Here is a 20,549-nt window from a genome sequence, read left to right as displayed (position 1 = left end):
ACAATCATTGTTCTCTTCTGAAACTGCCCGTTGATCTACTCATAACCAACCAAAAATATTTTGATGCACAGCATACAATAAGAAAAGGAAAACATGCATGACAATGTTTCTACATGCAAGTCTGCATTCCAGATCATACAGATGCAACTGTTTAAGGGGATAAAAAAAAAAAAAAATCTGTCTTTGATATATTTAGAACGTAAAAACTAAATAGTCATTCTGCCCATTAAATCTTATCCACAAACAAGGAGGGGGTCAAGATTTACACAGTGATTTGCAGCTATGTTCTAGATTCCCACAAATCTTTGTGAAAGTTTTAAAGGGGTCCAATCTACAGTCATTGAAACAACTGAAGAAATTGAACATTGAAAGTGAAACATTCAGTTTAGCAGATTTTTCTTGTACACTGTAGTCATTTTAGAAGTTCTATCAAAAATTCTTATTAGCATTATCAAGCTGCACAAGATATGGGTGCCATTAATAACCCAGATTAGATTTCAAAACTATACAGCAAAACTAAAAGTTCACTGACAGACAAGCAAGCATGCTATTATGCTGGATGCTTATTAAAAGGCACCTAAATTAAAGGACATTGAAACATTGCCTTTTAACTAGTATCCTTATTAATCCAACCAATGTTTCCAACAGTTCATGTGGAGCAAACCCTACTGAGACCCCAGACTATCACATCACATACCAGAGCATTACCACTGTGCATTAACTGAGTAGCCAATTAACTTAGTAAGCACATCTAAACCCAGTAAGGTCTCAAGCTTCACCTGTGAACACATAAAATGAGTCTTAAGCTTAAATAACTCTGCAAACTTTTTCCTGACAAATGCAACAAGACCACAAACATTAAACCATGACTTTCCAACAAACACAATGTTTAATATGAAGTATTAGATAAGACAAATTACACAAAGAAAACTTTCATATTACCAATTTGCTGCAGACAGCAAGTGCATTACACCCACATCACATTCATTGTGGAAGGTGGCTTTGGTGGGCAATGCCATACAGAGAACGCCTACTATGACCATACTGAAAATTCATGCAGGCCGAGGCATAATTAGTATTTATTTCTAACCTTTAATTTCAGAAGATGGCACAGCAGAAGGATGCACAGAAGATAACCTTATGCTCTTTTGAGAGACGTGTAGTTTAATGATGTTGACGACATGGTTTCATTTTGAACAAACCAATTCAGTTTAGCATAACTTGCAGATGAGTGTCATTAATATTCATTATAACCATAAGTGGTGTGGTGTGTCACCCCTGATTCGGTGTGCAAATTAGCTAATGTAATCACTCTAAACATGTGCACCTCACTCACTTTACTTGGAATATCAATGCCAATTTAATATGCATTTAATACGCGTTTAATACATTAGCTGATTAGAGGGTACTGCTTTAGTGATAAAAGTGTGACTCACTTTAATTTTAATAATAAGATTGTTATTCCTGCACATGTACCCAGCTAGGTGAGAATTGTTAAGTGATTTTATTATCGCAGTTTGCATTTTTTTTTTTGGTTAGGCAGTCTCAGTCTATAGCCAAAGAAATTCTTACAGAAAGAGTGATGCTGTGGGTTTTTTGCATATAAATTATGTTGTCATCCATAGAAAGTACTGTCATCTTCAGTGCATGTTGTAAACAAAAAAAAGAAAAAAAGGCAGATTGACTTTTTCCCTTCTACTTTGCTCACTGAACAATTCAAAAGGTGGGCTCAGAAGTTAATAGCTTATTTGCAATCGGAGCTCAGGTGCAAATACCTCAGATATTCAGTGCTGGTGTGGGAACACCAGGGGGTAGGCAGGGGTTGCGAACAGTAACATGCATTTTTTTGGCTTAGTTTAGCCCAAAACCCCTAGGTGTTAACTCTTCAACTGGATTATGCCTTCACCCGTTTAGTTTAGAAAAATAAATGGAATCAAATTAATTGTAGTTGGCCCGGATGGGGCGGAGGAGGAGGAGGAAAAAAAAACCTGCAAAAATGTAGTGATAGTTCAGAGTGTGCTTCAAGCAGCATACATACAATGAAACTCAAACTCTACAGACTCAAGTAACTATAAAGCCAACATCATGAAACATTGACTGCTTTGTTTTTTTAAACCCAGTATGAAGTTTAAATTGGCACCTCCTTTAATAAAAGTAGCTGCTAATATTACATAATATCCAAAACATCAATTCCATGAGACTTTAGTTTTCAGTTTTGAATGTGTACTATACTTTTTAAAAAAAGTACTAGGGGGCTTTGCTCGCCAACCCCCGTGTTTCATTTTCCGGATACACAGGTAAGTTTATTTTTTTCTTTGAAATGTTACTATTTAATTAGTTACACTTTTATTTCAGAACTTCTGTAAAAACAATATTTGGAATCTTGCGTGTACCAATATGCTGAATCTTTTAAATGAGGTCAGTGAGACATGCGTTTAATGACTCTGTACCATAATTCAGGATAGGTTTCTCTGTTTGGAATTTCAGCACAGACAAAGCAATCTACATCATCAGCAGTTAATTTTTATTGCAAAGTAACCAATAAATGCATGCGAGGTAAACTACGTTTTTGAAATTCTGACTTAAACTTCAAAGCCTTACAATATTTACATCCGACATATAACCGGTGTCCATATATTTGATCTCGACTCACCTTTTCGTTATTTCTCTGAGTAATTTCTTTTTTTGCACTTTTTTCAACAATACATACACAAGATCTGTGTAATCAAAATGTACAAAGGAAAGCACCTACACTATAGCATAAAAGTCAATCCTTAACACACCACCACACTTTCAATATGCCTACCTTGCTTGAGGATTCTTCCTCCATTGTTGCATCGCCATCATCAGCAGCATCAGATTTCCTACCTATAAAACAGTTTATATAGATCAGCCCAATTGTCCTCAAAATCAATTCCTACAGTGTCCATCTTTCCTGTGGTAAAGCTAAGCAAAGCAATCTAAAACGTACTTTAAAATCCTATGATCCACTGCCATGTGGACAGTTCAGGATTCAAAATTAAAAATAAAAAAAAATTAAACTCTACTATAAAGAAACAATGAGTCGTTAAAACAAAAACTCAGCTAACCTGCAATTTTCAATTGATTCCCATAGAAACATCTGCATTAGTAAAAGGATTTATTACAAACAGATTATATAACTAGCTGCTCCAACCAGTTTTGCCCAAAAGAGTGACAAAATGCAGGGTAAATGTATTAAATCAGACATGTATTTTCTCTGTCTTATTTAGCATCTAGGGATTCTAACCTCAAAGCTTGCCAAATTTTACTGTAAAATTAAGTGCAAGATTTAGAGAAACAGAAGTAATTTTACAGCAAGGAACAATTCATAGTACAGTAATTATTCTTTTTCAAGAATACTGAAATGTTAGAGATTAAAACAGCACAGTCTTGACATATTATACGATTGCTGAAAAACAAAGGAGGGTCGAAAGGCACACACTCCCTCTTCCATGAGCAACAATCCTGGCAGATCCCTCTGAAGTGTCCGTCCACTATCACTCCCCATCATCTCAAAAGATGTTACTCCAACTAAATAATGGGATTTCCACACAAAATGGTCGCTTGCACTTGGCAAAAATTGAATGTGACTTTTGTCATAATCAACTATTATTTTGAAAGAAAAAAAAAAACCCTTTAAGTGAAGTTTTCTTGATTCAATTTTCTACCTATTTAAACAAATTTAAAATTTAGGTAGAAATAGGTGTGGTGGTTTTCACGAGATGCCAAAACAGGCAGACAATTTTTTAGAATATAGATAAATATCTATAATCGAGAGATCATGCATTTTGTTACCACACTAATGGTTTGAAAAGCAACTTCAGTCAGACAAGTTTATACTTTAGGCAGGGCATTTTTACATGTATCAACAAGTTTAGAAAAGAAAAACCAAAACACTATACTGGTTGCCACTGTTAAATTTAAATGGGAATGCTCAGTAAGAGGTCTTATTGCCGTTTTGTTACAGCAGGACCACAAAAAAACATTAGAAATCCCCTTACTGAATCCAGATTTTGATAAAGATAAATACAATGATTTAAACAGCATAAAAAAAAAAGTTTACATTTACCTTTAGATTTGAGAACTTTCTTGGTTGGGGTCTCCGCAGATACTGTAATTTCTATATTTTCAGCATCACCACCTTCCTCTTCAATTGCCTATAAAACAGAATTTTTTTTTGTCCAATTAAAAGTAGGAACACGATACTAAAGATGCCTCCAGTAGAAACAGATTTAACATTCATGAAACAGCCTAGTTTAGAGAAAGAAAAAAAGGATGTACTAAAACTATTCAAATATCCAACAATCACAGCTGCAGAAAACCATGAAACAAGGCTATAATTATCAAGCAGCACACTGTGCTGCATTAGTATGGGATTCCAAATTTAAGTGGCCTTGGGAAAGTCCACTATGGCATGCCCAATCAGGCTGCAAGAGCAGACTATATAATTGACAGAATGTGTACCTACTCGTTTTCAACAACCACACAAAGGGTTTTTTAGAGGGAGAACCTTTCTGAAAATCCCTTGGGGTTGCATCTTTAAGCATCCAAAGTTTGGATTAAATATCAATAATTTGGGGCTCTATTAAAATGAAGATGAATGGAAAATGTTCAGAATGTTAACCTGATAATGTAGGGTTTGATCACTAAAATACACAATTCTGGCTAGCTGAGCAAAAAATTTCAATACCCACTCCTTATACTATAAGCTCTGTTTGTCACCCCTATAGGAACTTTTCTTTATTCTAATTTTTGATATTACTTTGAATTTTCAGTCCTAAATTTCATTGTCATACTGCAGTTCATAATTTTGCTACTGGGTACCATTTTCCTATCTGGTCTTATATTTAAGCTTAATATTTAACTTCCTGTTGTGCAGTGTTAGAAAACAAAAGAAAAGCATGTGCTGCAGTGACAATATTGGGTATGTTTTTATTTATACATATTAAAAGTTTACAGTGTGAACAAGATTCTCCAACAAGTTCTATGGGTATGAATTTGCATATTTTAAGAATTACAAGGCACGGTTTAAAATTACATGCAACATCACTAAAAGTATACAACACTTTTAAATGAAAATACACAATTCTAATATTCCTGGGTTCTTTTGAAAAGATCAAGTGATTCATTGCAAAACAGGCATTATACTGTACATATCTAGTCCACAGGAATAACCATAACCACGTACCTGATCCGTACCATGTTGGTGCGACATTTATCTGATCATTTAGGAAAAAGCAAGACAGAATACCATCAACCACAATGCACAATGTATAGCCTAAAAAGCCTGCTATTCCAAAAGGTATAGATTAAACACACCACCCATTTTAAAGTGTACCCCTATCTGAGTGCCTAACGCATGAGACATACTATGCCAGCAAAGATATACTCTCTCTATAAAAATGGTTGCATAAGAAAAGCTTTGTGAACTTAAGTGTATGAGCACTAGTGGAAATTACATAAAGAAATACATTTTACTGCTCTTTTAAAAGATCAAGATGAATACTTTCTGATCACCACATCAGGTGTGTATAAATACAACCACCAGAAGAAAATGCAGTGGAAGTCTTCAATTACTGGCACCGAATAATATTCAATACGTTTTTCAGAAAAAAATAAGTTAATACCATCCTTTTGCAGTTATATTTTACATCATACTAAAATAAAATGTACATGTAGCATCAAAATTCTATTTTGGGAATACTTCCCATTTCTTATGGTCTGCCTTAAAATAAAAACAAATAGGTTTCTTTGTTGTGACATATTAATTTTTACACAAAAACAAGACATAGCTACAAAGCGTGCTTAAATGTACATACCTATAATGTGAAAGCCAAATGGGGGAAGAGGGAGGAAAAGAGAAAAAAAAAAAAACCTGCCACCACTTTAAGGGGTTTAATGTTTGGAGAGGAAATACACGTGAAACCCCCAATCAAAATCATCATAGCAGCGCATTTTTGCGCAGATTTGTTTAGTTCAATAAACCAGCTGATTGAAACCCCTTTGCTTTCACATGCAGTTTGCTAATTTACAAAGTGGTGCAGTAGTTTAGTCTCGAACACTAGAATTACCAGAGTCTTAGAAAAAACTTGTAGTTCCAGCCCACCTTAAATCCGTTTGCACCTCTCCACCAGCGTCTTTTGTCATGTAAATGCACCAATAAAGACAAGGAGCCTACTATTCCATCGCCCCCACCGTCACAGAACGTGCACAAAGTTCACCCAGCTCATGCCTTGACTGATTATCTGGAAGTGCTGGAATTTTAGAGTGAAAATAGATTTGGAACACATGCATTTCATGTGTGTTCCGTTTCTACAATAATCTATGTAAATACATTTTTAAAACAAATGTTTTTCATATTTTAGTAATAATGACAAAATATAGGCATAATCTATAAAATGTATGAAGCCTGAAATCCCAAGATCAAATAAACACTTTCACAAAAGGCAAAAGGAAAAGACAACAGCTTCCGTGATGTAGTGGTAAGAGTCCCCGGTTTGAACCCGACTGCCTCCTATATTTGCTGTTTTCAGTAGTGAGCTGCTTTTATTGTTAGTAGTGAGCTGCTTTTATTATTATACAGTACACACATACACATGGTTTGCATCTGTAACAGACGGTGTACATTTATAGGACTTGTAAAAGTTACCTTTTTTTTCTCCACTTTTATCCTCTCAGTCACGACTACGGTACATGCTACCGCCCTTGGGATCGGACGCCATTAGTTTTTATTTGAAACAGGGAATAACTGTCGATGTGAGTGGTGTTTTGAGGCAATGGAACTGGACATTCTCTGATCTGGAGGGATAAAAGCTGACACTGACACACACACACAAACACACAAATAAAGCAGATTCACCAGCGTTTGTATCTCACCGTCACTTGATTTTTTTATTCAGTTTTGTCTAGTGTCCCTGCTCACGCTGAATTAGTATGCGGTTTATGCTCCATGATGTCAAACAAAAAAAAAAAAAAAACCACACATGCACAGACATAGGTATAGATATTTGGAATTTTGTACTCCAGGACATACAGAAGAAATAGTACTGAGAGGTCAATTCAGCACTATATGCAATCATCAAATTCAAATGCTCACAGTTCACACACAAGGACTGTCCTTCCTACATTTACGACATGTGCACCTGTTACAATGTACACAGTTCACACACACACGCGCAAGGACCATGCTTCTTACATTTACGACATGTGTACCTGACTCAGTAATTCTAGTGTTAAACAGGTCGTATGAACCATTAGCGTTCATTGAAAAGCACGGTTTTGTCTTTAGGAACCTCAGGTCTCAAACCACATACAAATTGGGCTACGACCAAAAAGTTAGCCAAACTTGAGAGAGAGAGAGAGAGAGAGAGAGAGAGAGATTAAAGAATGCACAAGGCTTGTTTGTAAAGAGACTGCAAGGTTAGTTTTCTCTGTTCATGGTTCTCAGTTTTATTCAATATTTTTACATTTAGTTTACTATTACAATTTGCATTCTAGGGTATAATTAACTATTTTTGTGCTTAGAAATCTTAAAATATATTTACATACAGCTTGTACGGTCCGGAATGGATTAATTGTATTTACAAACAATCCTATGGGGGAATTTACTTCGGGTCACAACTAAATCGGACTGCGAGCAGAGTTTTAGAATGAATCACGGTCGTGACCCGAGGTTCCACTGTATTTCTTGAGTTCTGATAAATGAAATTTGGATTAGACAGTTTTACTTGCATTGTTCTTATTCAGAACTCACTTAAGTATATGTTATTACATTGCAATCCTTAACATACATTCATGAGTGGATAAGATTTTCCAGGTAAAACATGTGCCAAGATGCTAGTTTATTAGGTACAACCCCACCTTCATCATGTGTGGTATAAATTTGCCAGACCAGCATTACTAGCATCAGTTGACATTTTATAAGGTTTTGGAATGAGCAAAACAAGTTACCTTTGTGATTCCGAATGTGGCAGGATAGCGAAACATTGCTTTGGTTCAGGCACTTCTGAAACAGGGCAGTTATCATGGGATTTTCACATACCACTCTTGTGGCTTTACAGAGAATGGAGCAAAAAGCAAAAACTACCAGTGGCAAGCGATCCTGTGGGTGAAAACAAGCTTTGCTTCCTTGACCCATAATTTTGCTGAGAGACAATGAGAAAATATTTGCTTGAGCATGAACACTTAAATATGAAGGCAAGATGAACACAATGCCTAAGAACTTGTCTTCACTGGCCAGCTACTTAAAAATAGCTAATTTAGTAAAGTCAACAACTGCAATAAAAGCAAATTTTGGCCTTTTCTGTTAAAATATTTTTTCAGCCTCAAAAATGATAGCCCCTTCTCCCAATGCCATCGTCAATTCATATTTAAGGGGGCGATGATCTACCAGGGAATTTTATATATCTCTCATCTCTAGTTGTAACCCTATTTGGGATGGAATTAGTTGTACACCAGGAGGAGGGAGTGAGGTACCAGAGGACCCCAGAATTTTTTACTCCAATCTAAAATGAGGTCAGTAACTTTTTATGGACTCTGCATTCATGTCTCAGTAAAAATTATGGAGACACTTTTTAGAAACGTTAACCTTAGAATAAATTAGTCCTATGTAAATTGACAGATCACAATCTGTCATGTGAGTGATTTGACTAGGTACTACAGTTAGAGGTTTTCCAGTAATAGTTACTTTACCCAACCTCAAGGTGTAAAACTAATACAGTCAGATGGCACAAATTATAAAGGGAAATTTATACAAAAGGCACCACAAGTCCAGTATGCTCAACTCCACCTGCACATTCGTGCAACTCCTCTGAACAGCCAATTGCTAAATACATACAAAACCTTAACAAAACTTGTGAAATTTATTACTTATGAATGGATTTATTCTTGCCTTAAGAATACAAGAATGATTTTACAAAGAGATATTGACTATACTTGCAAACAATTAAGTGTTATCAAACACGTGTATAGAAAAATGTATGCAATAAAATTTAGAATTCGCTGGAATTACTAACTTTGATGCAGCTTTGTACATATCCCATGCAAATTTCAAGCCCTGGGAATGTGCACATGTAACATGAATACATAAACATTTGGTTTGGCGTCAGCAGTACAGGCCAGTCATGGTGTAAACAGTACAAATCAGGGCTCCCACTGAAATAAAAATGCCAGATATGACTTGCCATTCAGATTATCACTTCTAACCAATTTCATCTTTTCATGGCTAGAATCTATCCACACTCTGATAGTGCATTTAAATGCTGCAAGTATCAATGTCCAAGGCGTATATTGTCACAAAATGGTTCCAAGAACAGGACTGAGAGTCTTCAGCATTTTAGTTCAGACCTCATCCATATCATTTACCTTTGGTATGAGATAAAGGACTGTTCACAGCAAAATTACACAGATGGCCAATTTAAAACCACTGCAATTGTTTCCACATGGCAAAACATTCCTAAACACATTCATATATTGAAGAATCCATGCCCAGACAAATTCATGTTGTTAAGAAAGCCAAAGGAAACATAACATTCTACTATAGTTGCATCAAATAAATACGCAACTCAATGTAGTTGGATCTTAACGAATTTCATTTTGTTGGAGGGAGGAGAAAGAAACTAGATGCCATTCCATCTCTGGACATAAGGGATACACACAGAAGACATCTTATTACAACTCAATACACTTAGCTTAGATGTACATCTTTGGACAATGGAAGGTCAACTTAGAGCCTGAACACAGAAAGGGGGTTGGAAATAGTGGAACAACAAATCCATACAGTGACTATCACAACCAATTACTCAATCTATGCCCAAGATCAACACAGAACCAACACTACACCAACAAACAATAGAGCCATCCAGTTTAAGACATAATATAAATAATTTAAGTTCTACCATAACAATCTACACAAGTCTGCTGGAAAAATTCAAGACAAGCTTCCCTTGAGAAAGCACGTGGCAATTGTCCAAGGGGTGGGGGTTAAGCGTTGCTTCATTTAAAACATTTTTAAAATGTGAAAATGGTGTACTGTTTAATGAGCATGTTGTAATGGTTTTCTTTCAGAGTAAAAGTTCCAACATCTAACAATAACATTCCATTTTAGCATCTAGAGTTAATCTGTATAAACTTGTTGCTGCCATTAGTTGGAGTAGTGGTACCGACTATGCAATGCCCACATTTCAAATGCAACATACTAGTCTTGGGAAATTCATTCAGCTTTGACAGTTTTCAACTCACTACCACAAAATGCAAGATTTATTCCCAATATAACACAGTGAATGCATGTAAGCAAAATTTCATTTGTTCAAAAGCCATTTTTTATACATTACTAGATCTTTTGAAAGGTCATATTCAAAATTTGTTTCCATATACTCAGTCTTACACATGTGCTGCAGACTTGTGTAATCTTTAACACTGCCAGTTTCTAAAGACTGCTGCAGTCTATTCAAGAGAGGGGTGCTAATTCAACATGAAAGATAGATCAGCAATTAGACCTGGGCCCATATTTATCAAGAATTTCACAATACTCCACGGAACTGCCCTAAAAGTCACACTGGGATAAGACGTCGTCCTCCTAAGAGTAGGTTAAGTATTTATGAAGCATCCTAGTCCAAGTGAGAAATAGGAGGCCACGTCTGAGAATAAATGACTTTGTGACTTCATGAAACTCCTTGCCATACATTAATACTTAGGATACCTTGGGAACTTTGCTGAAACCAACATGGAGGCTACATCACAAAGATATTGTTTTTCACCTTCTATTGGTATTATAAGATAGGATGCTGTGCCTAGCTGCATGCAGTTGTTGCCTTTTTTGAACATTGTGGATTGTAACATACACTGGAATCAAAAGACAGAGAAAAACACACCAAATTAAAGCCAAACAGGAGGCACATTTAACAAGTGCTCCATGGATCGTTCCTTGCACTCAACGCTTGCTGGTATAGGCTGCAGCTTCTCTGTAATGCTGCTCAGGAAAAAAGCAGGTTTAGAAAATGGATGGATGGATCTCCTTCCTTCTGCTATGCCAACAAAAACACCTAGTAAAGCAACTATTTTACTGAAACTAGCCAGTTATTCTTGTGCAGTTTATGAAGCCAAACCCCCTTGCAGCTTCCTGATTTACTTTCAAGTGCCATGCCTCTCTCCGCGATTCCACCCTTTACTGCAAGGCTCGATTGATGCAATACCCCCTAGAGTCTCAGCATGAGTACTTGAACCTTCCCATGCTTGTAAAAACTAAGAGGAATGTTCCAGGGGTTCATAGAATGCAAAGCACTGGGTGCCTATGTGACATTTTGCTGTTAATCATCCATTCAGCCCTTATCTTTAGGGTAATAATGCGGGTTTCTACAATATACTTTGTACCAACCACCACCTCTGTGACAATACTATAATACAAGACGTGATCCAAAAATGTGTCCCCTTCCAATATTAAGGCAACTATCTTAATGCACAAGTCAATTATCAGTAATTAAGCTTGATTTAAAAATCTCATATGTAGTAGTGGGAAAAAAAATCTCTATAGTATTTTATTACCTCGCGCTTTGCAAGGGCATTTAAAGCTTGGTACAAAAATCTTGAAATGCTTGGCTTTCCTATACACAAATCACTGCTATTGCAAAGCTGTACACGTTAACTTACACTTTCATTTCGGCTGACAGAACATGGCTTCTCCATGTACAAGGAGTGATAACGTATTGCACAAAATTTGTGATGTATATATTCTACCCCATCTCTGTCAAATGAAAATCTTTTAAAGAACTCATTGTTGTCCAGCGTTTCCAAAAAATCCCCCTCATCCCGAGATGAACAACATATTCTGGTAACTACTACCGAGTTAGGACAGTTCACGGACCCTCCTAAATCCTGGTGAAGTTAGAAGAACGTTCCCAAATTTGCGAAAACTGAAAATGCTTTTAGGACCAAACTGAATCACTGAATCATCTTTTTGAGCAAGTTAGGACTATTTTTCTACTCTGTGACGGACCCTGGTTTCAATTGCTGGTTGGGTTGATTTAGTGTGGAGATAGCAGTTGTGGAACTTCCGAGGACAATCTGTGTACCCCTTATGTCCAAAACATGTTAGCAAGTTGATTTGACATACCATAAGATAGCCTTGTGAACTCTTGTCCTAAAACAGACACCCCACCCGGTACGGGTACAGCTCTTAAGCCAACTGACGCCTTGTACGACCGTAGCGAAAATCACGGAATCTGGTCACAACTTTGAAAATGCTCGAATTAAAAACAAGATCAATACCCCATTTTGTATTAACACTGGTTACTTTCATTTCTTAAGATAATTTATAAAACATAGCCGCTTTTCTTTTAGACTGGGTGCCGTCTTCAACATAATTTTAATTGGTAATCCGTGTTCATCTACCAATTCCTAACAGACATACAACTCTACGTGAATATCCACGACAGAGGAACAGTTGTACGACACTGTCCCTCACAGCGTTGCACAGTCTGACGTAAAAAAAAAACTACTGAATGGACTCGCAATGTACAATGGGCAAATCTCTCGAGATCACACCACCAGATGCAGAATACTTAATACACTGCAATTACCTGTGTTAATATCAATGCATATCGCTTATACAAATGCGTCGCAACTTTTAGATGACTTGAAAAAGAAACTATCACATCTCTGAATCGAAACTGCGAATTATCGTTTCCAATTTCCACTCATCAGACCATCAAGAAAATTAAATAATTTTTATATTAAAATAATTTACATTAAAGTGCTTCACGTACTCAAAGAAAACAGAGAAATGTGCAAGCCTTGAGCACGAAAAAGCTCCACAACCATAGCAGCCTCAAATATCCCCGCCCCCTGGTACTGCCAACAATGCGCAGGTAAACTGGGTCAACCTCGTATCTTAACATGTCTTTTTCTGCCTCAACTGGACTCTCGGCATCATCGTCTTACAAAGCACATCTATAAGCTAAACAATAATTAATTAGCAAAGAACGTGACCACAAACACAAAATACAACACCTGGATGTACATAACTGAAAAGGCCTCTTCCCCTCCCCCTTAAAAAAAACTGTTTGCCGCTTTATGAATTTCCAGGGTGGAATCCTAGATATACCAGTACCTGCTTTAGCCTTGTAATTAAAACATTCTTGACCCCATTAACATCGAGATTGCGCCGTTTCAATTCAGTTTTCAAGTCAATAACGCGTAAGTCAGTTATCTTCTTGGTCTCAGTAACAACAGCCGCCGACGCCATTTTCCAATAAGAGGCGATCAGCTACCAAGCTGGTTGTATTAATGGAACTACAGAGGTTCCCGGATGCTGAGACGCGCACGAGAATTTGACGTCACCGTGTAGGAGCACGTCAATCACTTTTCGAGCTGGTCACGCCCAAAACTTTGTACGTCAATGTCTCTACTCTCGCTCTTGCCGCTAACTCACCGGGAGTCTTATTTTGAAATAAAATAATTATCATTTATGGTCCATTATTTTACACGACCACTTCTCAAAAATTGAGAAGTAGACTTTAAGATTACATTATTAAAATCATTCGGACCTTTCAGACTGTTTATATCTGTTGTAAAGATGTTCAGAGTACCGTGAACAATTCTTATGCCTTTTTCATTATTAGAGCATTAATCTGAAACCGTTTTGAATCCCAGTATAGCAATTGCGAGGTTCTGAGAAGGATATTGGTATTAATTAATTCTTCCATAACATAACACGATTAATCCAGTTTAGGGGCATCAGTCATTTGAATGACGCATTTTTGGCAGATAACGGCATTTAATCACGATGCCCAGATTTATTACTTCTGTTTTCAAATTTAAATACATTTTCAAGGTAATACGCTTCAATAATACCTACACTCGAAATAGAAACGTTTTCACGAAAGACTGAAGGTCCTGATGGTTAATTGATGAACACTGACAATTTACGACGAATGTTTAAGTCTTTGAATAAACAAAATCCCTATATTTGTCATAGTGTCTTGCTAAAAAATACTATTCCATTCTTGCATTGTAAAATATTATCTTTGCTATATTTTTAGATCCGGTCCAGGCATTGTTTCTGCCCGTATTATTGCTGGGATTGTCCCCAGCTGTCTCCTGAACAGCCCTGAAAAAGCAGTTTCAGAAAATGGACAGATTGATGGATATTGTTATTCTAACATTAAAATAAAATTAGAATGTATGTTATATTGTTATATTTCTATTCTATGTACAAGGCATGCTGTTTCAGTCCTTGTTTCTAACTCACTGGAGGTTCTGAGCAAGTTATTGAATTTGCTTGTGCTTCAGTTTTAAAATATACAGTACATATAGACAGTATTATAATTTTGATATTGTGTTTTCTATCTATCTATCTATCTATCTATCTATCTATCTATCTATCTATCTATCTATCTATCTATCTATCTATCTATCTATCTATCTGTCTATCTAATCTATCTATCTATACACATATGCATTGACCAAAGAGCAATCTCAAATGCTACAGTACTGTTGTACTGATAGAGATACACCAGGCTAATACTATTGATCAATTTAAAAAACTATTAACCCAATTTTTCAGTATGGCACTTTTTAAAATTAATTTCTGTTCTACTTCTAATAGATTGTATATGCAATGCAATTTCATATACTCCATGGATGCGCTATCATTATTAATCCCTAACTCTGTTTTCTTTTCCAGTTTTCCTGTGGTGTCATTTTATGCTACCACCACCTGATCACTGTACTATCCAGCTACTTGTGATGATGGAATGAAAGTGGATGCTCTGTCTACGAGACCAACTGCATCAAACTGACTAATATTATGACTAAAAAATAAGACTAACTTTAACACCTTTATGTTAGGTAAAATCCCCAGTGGGGGCTGGGTGGTCGTTTGGCCTGGAATCTCTGATTTATTTTTTTTTTTCCCCAGCATCTCACCTGTGGAATTTTTTTGTTTTGTTTTGTATTATTTTTGTCCTCCCTGGCCATCCTATCATAGTATCAGTCCTACCTTATTGGACTTAAAAAACCTATTTTTAAATTAGGATTCTACTACTTGCATATCTGTGTTATGTAAGCACATGCACATATTGATTCTTTATAAATAATTTTTAGATATTATTTATTCAGTTATATATAAATTTCCATTTCTAACTTGCTGTTTTGTTTTTCTGTTCTAATTCTTCCTTTATATTCTGTTAGGCAGTTTGAGCTACATTTATTGTATGAAAATGTGCTTGAAAAATAAAAATGTTGTTGTCTTGCTAGATTGTAGTGTTTGTCTACTGTCTTTTATTGTCATTGTGAATTGTGTTTTGTAATGCTGACTTTTCAAAAGTAAAAGTTTTTCCCCTTTTTTTCATACTAGTAATGCTGGGAACTTGGCTATTTTATCTAGTTTATCATAATTATAAATTTATCTATTTAGTAACTTGTGTCTGAGTTTTTATTTGATCATTAGTTGCATGATCGTTGCATGTTTCTAAGACAGTAGGATTAGTAATAAATGTTTTTATTTTATGCTAAGGTACATAAATGATAGATTGAACTGCACTGAAGTGGATCTCCATCCTGTCTTTGGCCATTTTTTGCAGGCAGCACCTCCTCCTGTTGCTTGGTGATGGCAAATATGGATCACTGACATACAGCCCCTCCACTATTAAGCTTGATCACGTTGATAGGTTGGTTCTTCAGTCCCCAGTTATAAGAATTTCTCAGTTTCTGATCTCTCAAATCATATTTTTCTTCTTGTGTTTTTCTCTACTTGTCCCTGCTTTTAGTTTCCCTTTTTCTTTGACTCCTTGCCCTGATTTAATGACCTCCATTCCAGCTTTGACCCTTTTCTAAACTACACACATTCCTCTTGTGTAACCATGTCTCTGCATGTTTCTGACTTGCCAAGCTCTACTTTTAGAGTTTTTTAAACATGCCAAGCACAGCTATCACTGCCCCTTGTAAAAAGACATTCACAGGTAACAAACAAGCAATAGATTGGTTCTAAATTTATCTAGATTGGTAGTTTTATTAATCTTAATTAAATGAGTAGAAAAATACCCCACCAGGCAGACAAGCCTGCCAAGAGCAGCCTTGTGTTTGATGGATGTCATATCCAGCAACCAAACTTTTCATAAGTGGCTAAGGCACTGAAATCACCTCCAAGTCATTGCAGTACAATAACCAAGTAAGTTAGCCTTCTTGTGCTCTAATTATTAAAAACATTGGTGCCTTTCTATAATGAAACACCACCCTAAAACATGTAGGGTCATTGAGATTTAATAAAACTGTTAGCAGTTGTTCCTTTTTTTACAGTGTTGATTAATTGTGATTAAGTGTGATTAAGTTGTTATATGAAACAAAAACATCTATTCCTTTTTCTAAATATAGTTTTTCTTGTGCAAGTCCACAGTAAGTGAGCTGAAACTGATTCCTGCTACTCTGAGTGCTCTAATGCTGTGTTATATTTTCTAGAATCCTTGCCTGTCTGTCATCTCTTCTATTTATTTATTTTTTTCTGGCACATTTCGATAACATAGTGCCATGCTTCACTGGTTAGGCCACATCAAAATCAGAGCATCATATTGGATTTTATGTCATTTCCTGTGTTCATTTTCCAAGATTCTGTAATATTTTGAAATTTGTGAAAATTAGTTTTGGGTAGTGCAGTAGTTCGTCTGTAACCTCCCACAACTAGAATATAGGGTTCCCATTTCTGGATGACCAATATTAATAAGGTGCTTGCATGTTGCACACGTCAACAATAGCTTGGTTAGGTCAATGGGCAACTCTGAACTTGCCCAGTATGAAGGAGCATTAATGTATGTCATTCAGGGTTGGTTCCTGCCTTACATTTGATGCTGCCAAGACAGGCTATGACCCATTCGATAATCTGAATTGAGATATCCAGCTCCAAAAGTGCATTGTTTTGGGAGTGAAACACAGAACTGAGTTGAAACAGATCCAACAAAACCCTACAGGTCTCCTGGACCTGACTTGCCCATGATATGCTATAACTGTTCAAAGGGTTTCCCAGGCACTACATAGTCTTTCGCTCATCACTCATCTATCTCTCTGTCATCATTTCCACCTATGGCCAGTCTTCCTGTGAGTCTTCCCCCTGCACACCACTTAATTATGTATGCTAAAAGCAGGCAGTGTTTGCTAAATCTAACCTAGGCTATATCAGAATAACAGCTCACTTCTGCTATCCCTGAGACCATTGTACTCTGATCCCGGTTTTATTTCTTGGACTTACTGGCTTCATTTACAGGTCATAAAACTCCATCTTTCCTCAGTAGACCATGTCAGATGTGCCGACTTTTCTAATGGGAATCTTCCTGATTCCACCTTGGCTATTCAAACTTCTCCCTCAATGAAAATTTCCCTTCTAGGGTTGCCTATACACTGATGAAATTTACTAGACCTTAAAGGGGCATAGCTTCCTACATTGGCAATTATTAAGGACCTCTAATTCAAGAAATGTTAATATATTTGGATTCAGCCTCACGCTACCCGCACCTAACATACTTAGTCTTGAAACACCATTTAGCACAAGTGGCGATTATTTAGAACAAACCCTGAAGGTATTGTTGAGTTTAGGCTGGAAATTCTTAACATGCATGTACAGAGTCTCTGTCAAGCACACACACAATCTCTCACACACGCATACACTGGCACCATTTATTTTTTTTTACCTTATTGCAGTGTGTGTTCTCTGTTCATTGGTTGTGCAATGCTTGTCACTGCTAAATCAGGCAAATACAAGTTATCCATAATGATCAATAAAAGACAATCATTCTCTGGATAAGGGAAAAAAATGCTATTTTTGTATTTTTGAGTGCCCTCTGATCTTTGCCCTGAAGCCTCATCAGAGCTTTTACAGTTGACACAGGAATGTGGGGAGGTGGAGCACTACCAGAAGCTCCAGAGAAGCCCATGACATTGCTCTTGTGTGACTTTCTATAACTGAAGCTTGTAGAAATAAACGTAACTTTGCTTTACCATTACTTAAGGGTTCTGTTGTTATCATGTTATTAACTGTATGCTATGTGCTGTTTGGCCTATGTAGTTTGTCACACAGGACGTGAAAAAAAACCCACCAAAGTCAATTAATTAAGCAAACATCCATTTTTCATATCATTTTTTTCCATTGCAAACACCACTTTAAAGGCACTTTAAAAGTTCAGTGTACTTGTTGCATTGTTTCTAGAATTAGCAATGGATAGATGGAATAACTTTGTGTGTGTTGTGAAGTGGAGGGAAAACACATGCTGTACCTTATAGCACTTTCACATTGTGAATGGACCCAACAAGGTACATTTCACTTTCAGTGCATTTACATCTATACTTCTACAACTGTTCCAATGGAGGACTAATGTGATTCGCTTGATGCTACATACACAGAGGAGTGTTGGAACCAGCACAAGTAAACACAGTACTGTATAAGACCATAAGATAATTTTGACAGACATGGCTTGTCAGTCACTATTCCTTAATTATATCTTGAACCCCTCCATTGTAAACAAAAACAACAACATTTATTTATATAGCACATTTTCATACAAAAAAAGGTAGCTCAAAGTGCTTTACATAATGAAAAATAGAAAAATAAGAGACACAGTAAGAAAAAAAAATAAGTCAACATTAATTTACATAGAATAAGAGTAAGGTCCAATGGCCAGGGGGGACAGAAAAAACAAAACAAAAAAAAAACTCCAGACGGCCGGAGAAAAAAAAAAAAAATCTAAAATAAAATAAAATAAAATAAAATAAATACCTTTCCAAGGTAATTTACTGACGCAGATCAGTTTTTTTATATTTCTACATAGTGAGCATTTCCTGTGGAACTGATTCTCAGTGGGCTATTCGGGGAGTACGAAGACTGCAAAGAACAAGTGAACAAAATACATATAATGCCTTTTCAGGACTAAAGCTCACAGGCTATCCAAGAGTAGCTAGTGCTCTGAATGTAATAATGTACATGTATCCTTTTGTGATTTTTTTTTTTACAAATTACAATTGAATAGTATAATAGTTTCCATATTTGTTCAATTTAATGGAATCATTGACACTCACTCAGGCATCACAAAGAAGGGATTGACACTTGCTATACAGTGGATAGATATAAAACGCATTATTAGATAGATAGATAGATAGATAGATAGATAGATAGATAGATAGATAGATAGATAGATAGATAGATAGATAGATAGATACATTATTAATCCTGAAGGAAATTAAAGGGTAACAGCAGCAGACAGAGCACAAATGTACATATAACAACAACTTGCAAAATCTTAAGTACTTTAAAAAGAAAACAACATAGAAAACAACACTATTCACTGTTACTGAAAAAATGTCAGCTAGTCACAAACACTTAAACTGACAATCCACTCTCCTCAGGAAAGAAGAGTCTGCTCAGAGTCTTTATTTAGAGCAGGTCTAGTCTAGCCCCATTCTAATGTTCAGGAGGACCCCCAGATATTTATAGTTTGGTTCATGTTTAAAGGGTCACAAATAAAAAATGATGCATGCATTTCACTAATGAGATATCTCACTTTTTAATAGCAGAAAAAAATCTTACCAGATCTCCACACAGCAGTCATTGTAGCTCAGTTTTAGCTTGAGTAGTACAAAATGGGGCCTAGAAGAGCTTTATATAATCACTGAGGTTAAAGCTGAGGACAAACCTGATGAACAAGTGATTCATTCCCTTAAGCTGCCCTTTAATAACACGGGAATGTTTACTTTTAATTTCAGACACACCTAGCAACTTTCAGCCAATAGTAGAACAAATGTCAAACATCAAAGCTGAGCTTTTTGCTTCTGGAAATCTTTAGGCAATAAACATTAGTCTAACATGAGCTAATTAGTACCTACTGTATGTCTATCTCTCTGTTATATACAGTGTCTTTTATATCTATTTGTCTTGTAAAATGGTTTTCACTTCCAGCCATTTATCTTTTCATCTATCTTTATTTATCTATCTATAAAAATAATTTTATATCTGGACTATGTGGGTGACAGTGCCTCCAGCACTATAGTGCCCAGAGTTTGAAATAACCTCTTGAAATTATTTAGACCAACAGACTCAGTTCATTCTTTTAAAAAAACAACTTAAAACTCATCTGTTCAGAAAGGCTTTTAACTTAACCTAACACTCCACCCCTTTCACTTTACCATTCTGCCCGGATGCTCAGGATAACTTGTCAGTATGTTATATCACAAATTATGTTATTTGTTCAGGCTTTTATTTTAGTATTGAATTTAGTATCTTACTCTGGTTTATTGTCTTTCAGTCCATTTAATGCTTTGTCTATCCTGTATTTATTTTAGTGTTTTACGCAGAAAGTATTTGTAGCCAATATTACATATACCCTGCTGATCTTTCTGAGACTTTGTGAAGCACCTTGAGCACAGGAAAAGTGCTATATAAATAAAAATTATTATTATTATTAATTTACATAAGACCTGCTTAGTATCAGTAGGCTGCACCATAGTAAATTTTATGGTAGATGACGGTCAAGAGCAGATGAACTCTCTGCATA

General features: G+C 36.1%; 1 protein-coding gene across 3 annotated transcripts in view; it reads right to left on the bottom strand.

Annotated features, from left to right (window-relative positions):
• The window catches only part of sltm (SAFB-like, transcription modulator), a 52,579-nt gene extending 32,894 nt beyond the window's left edge, over positions 1-19,685 (bottom strand). For 2 of the 3 annotated variants that reach the window (XM_039773735.1, XM_039773736.1), the window contains exons 1-3: positions 13,127-13,300; positions 4,091-4,178; positions 2,807-2,868 (exon numbers count right to left, since the gene is read on the bottom strand). In XM_039773735.1, the coding sequence (XP_039629669.1) occupies positions 2,807-2,868; positions 4,091-4,178; positions 13,127-13,261 (285 nt within the window). In that variant the 5' untranslated portion in view covers positions 13,262-13,300. Of the gene's footprint in view, positions 1-2,806; positions 2,869-4,090; positions 4,179-13,126; positions 13,301-19,585 lie in introns of those variants that run through there. The other variant, XM_039773737.1, reaches the window with a different exon arrangement.
• Positions 19,686-20,549: the final 864 nt, after the last annotated feature.

This window comes from Polypterus senegalus, chromosome 12, assembly GCF_016835505.1.
Source record: "Polypterus senegalus isolate Bchr_013 chromosome 12, ASM1683550v1, whole genome shotgun sequence".
NCBI classification, from domain to species: domain Eukaryota; kingdom Metazoa; phylum Chordata; class Cladistia; order Polypteriformes; family Polypteridae; genus Polypterus; species Polypterus senegalus.
The sequence above is the reverse complement of the archived record's forward strand: the minus strand, read 5'-3'. Positions and strand labels throughout refer to the sequence as shown.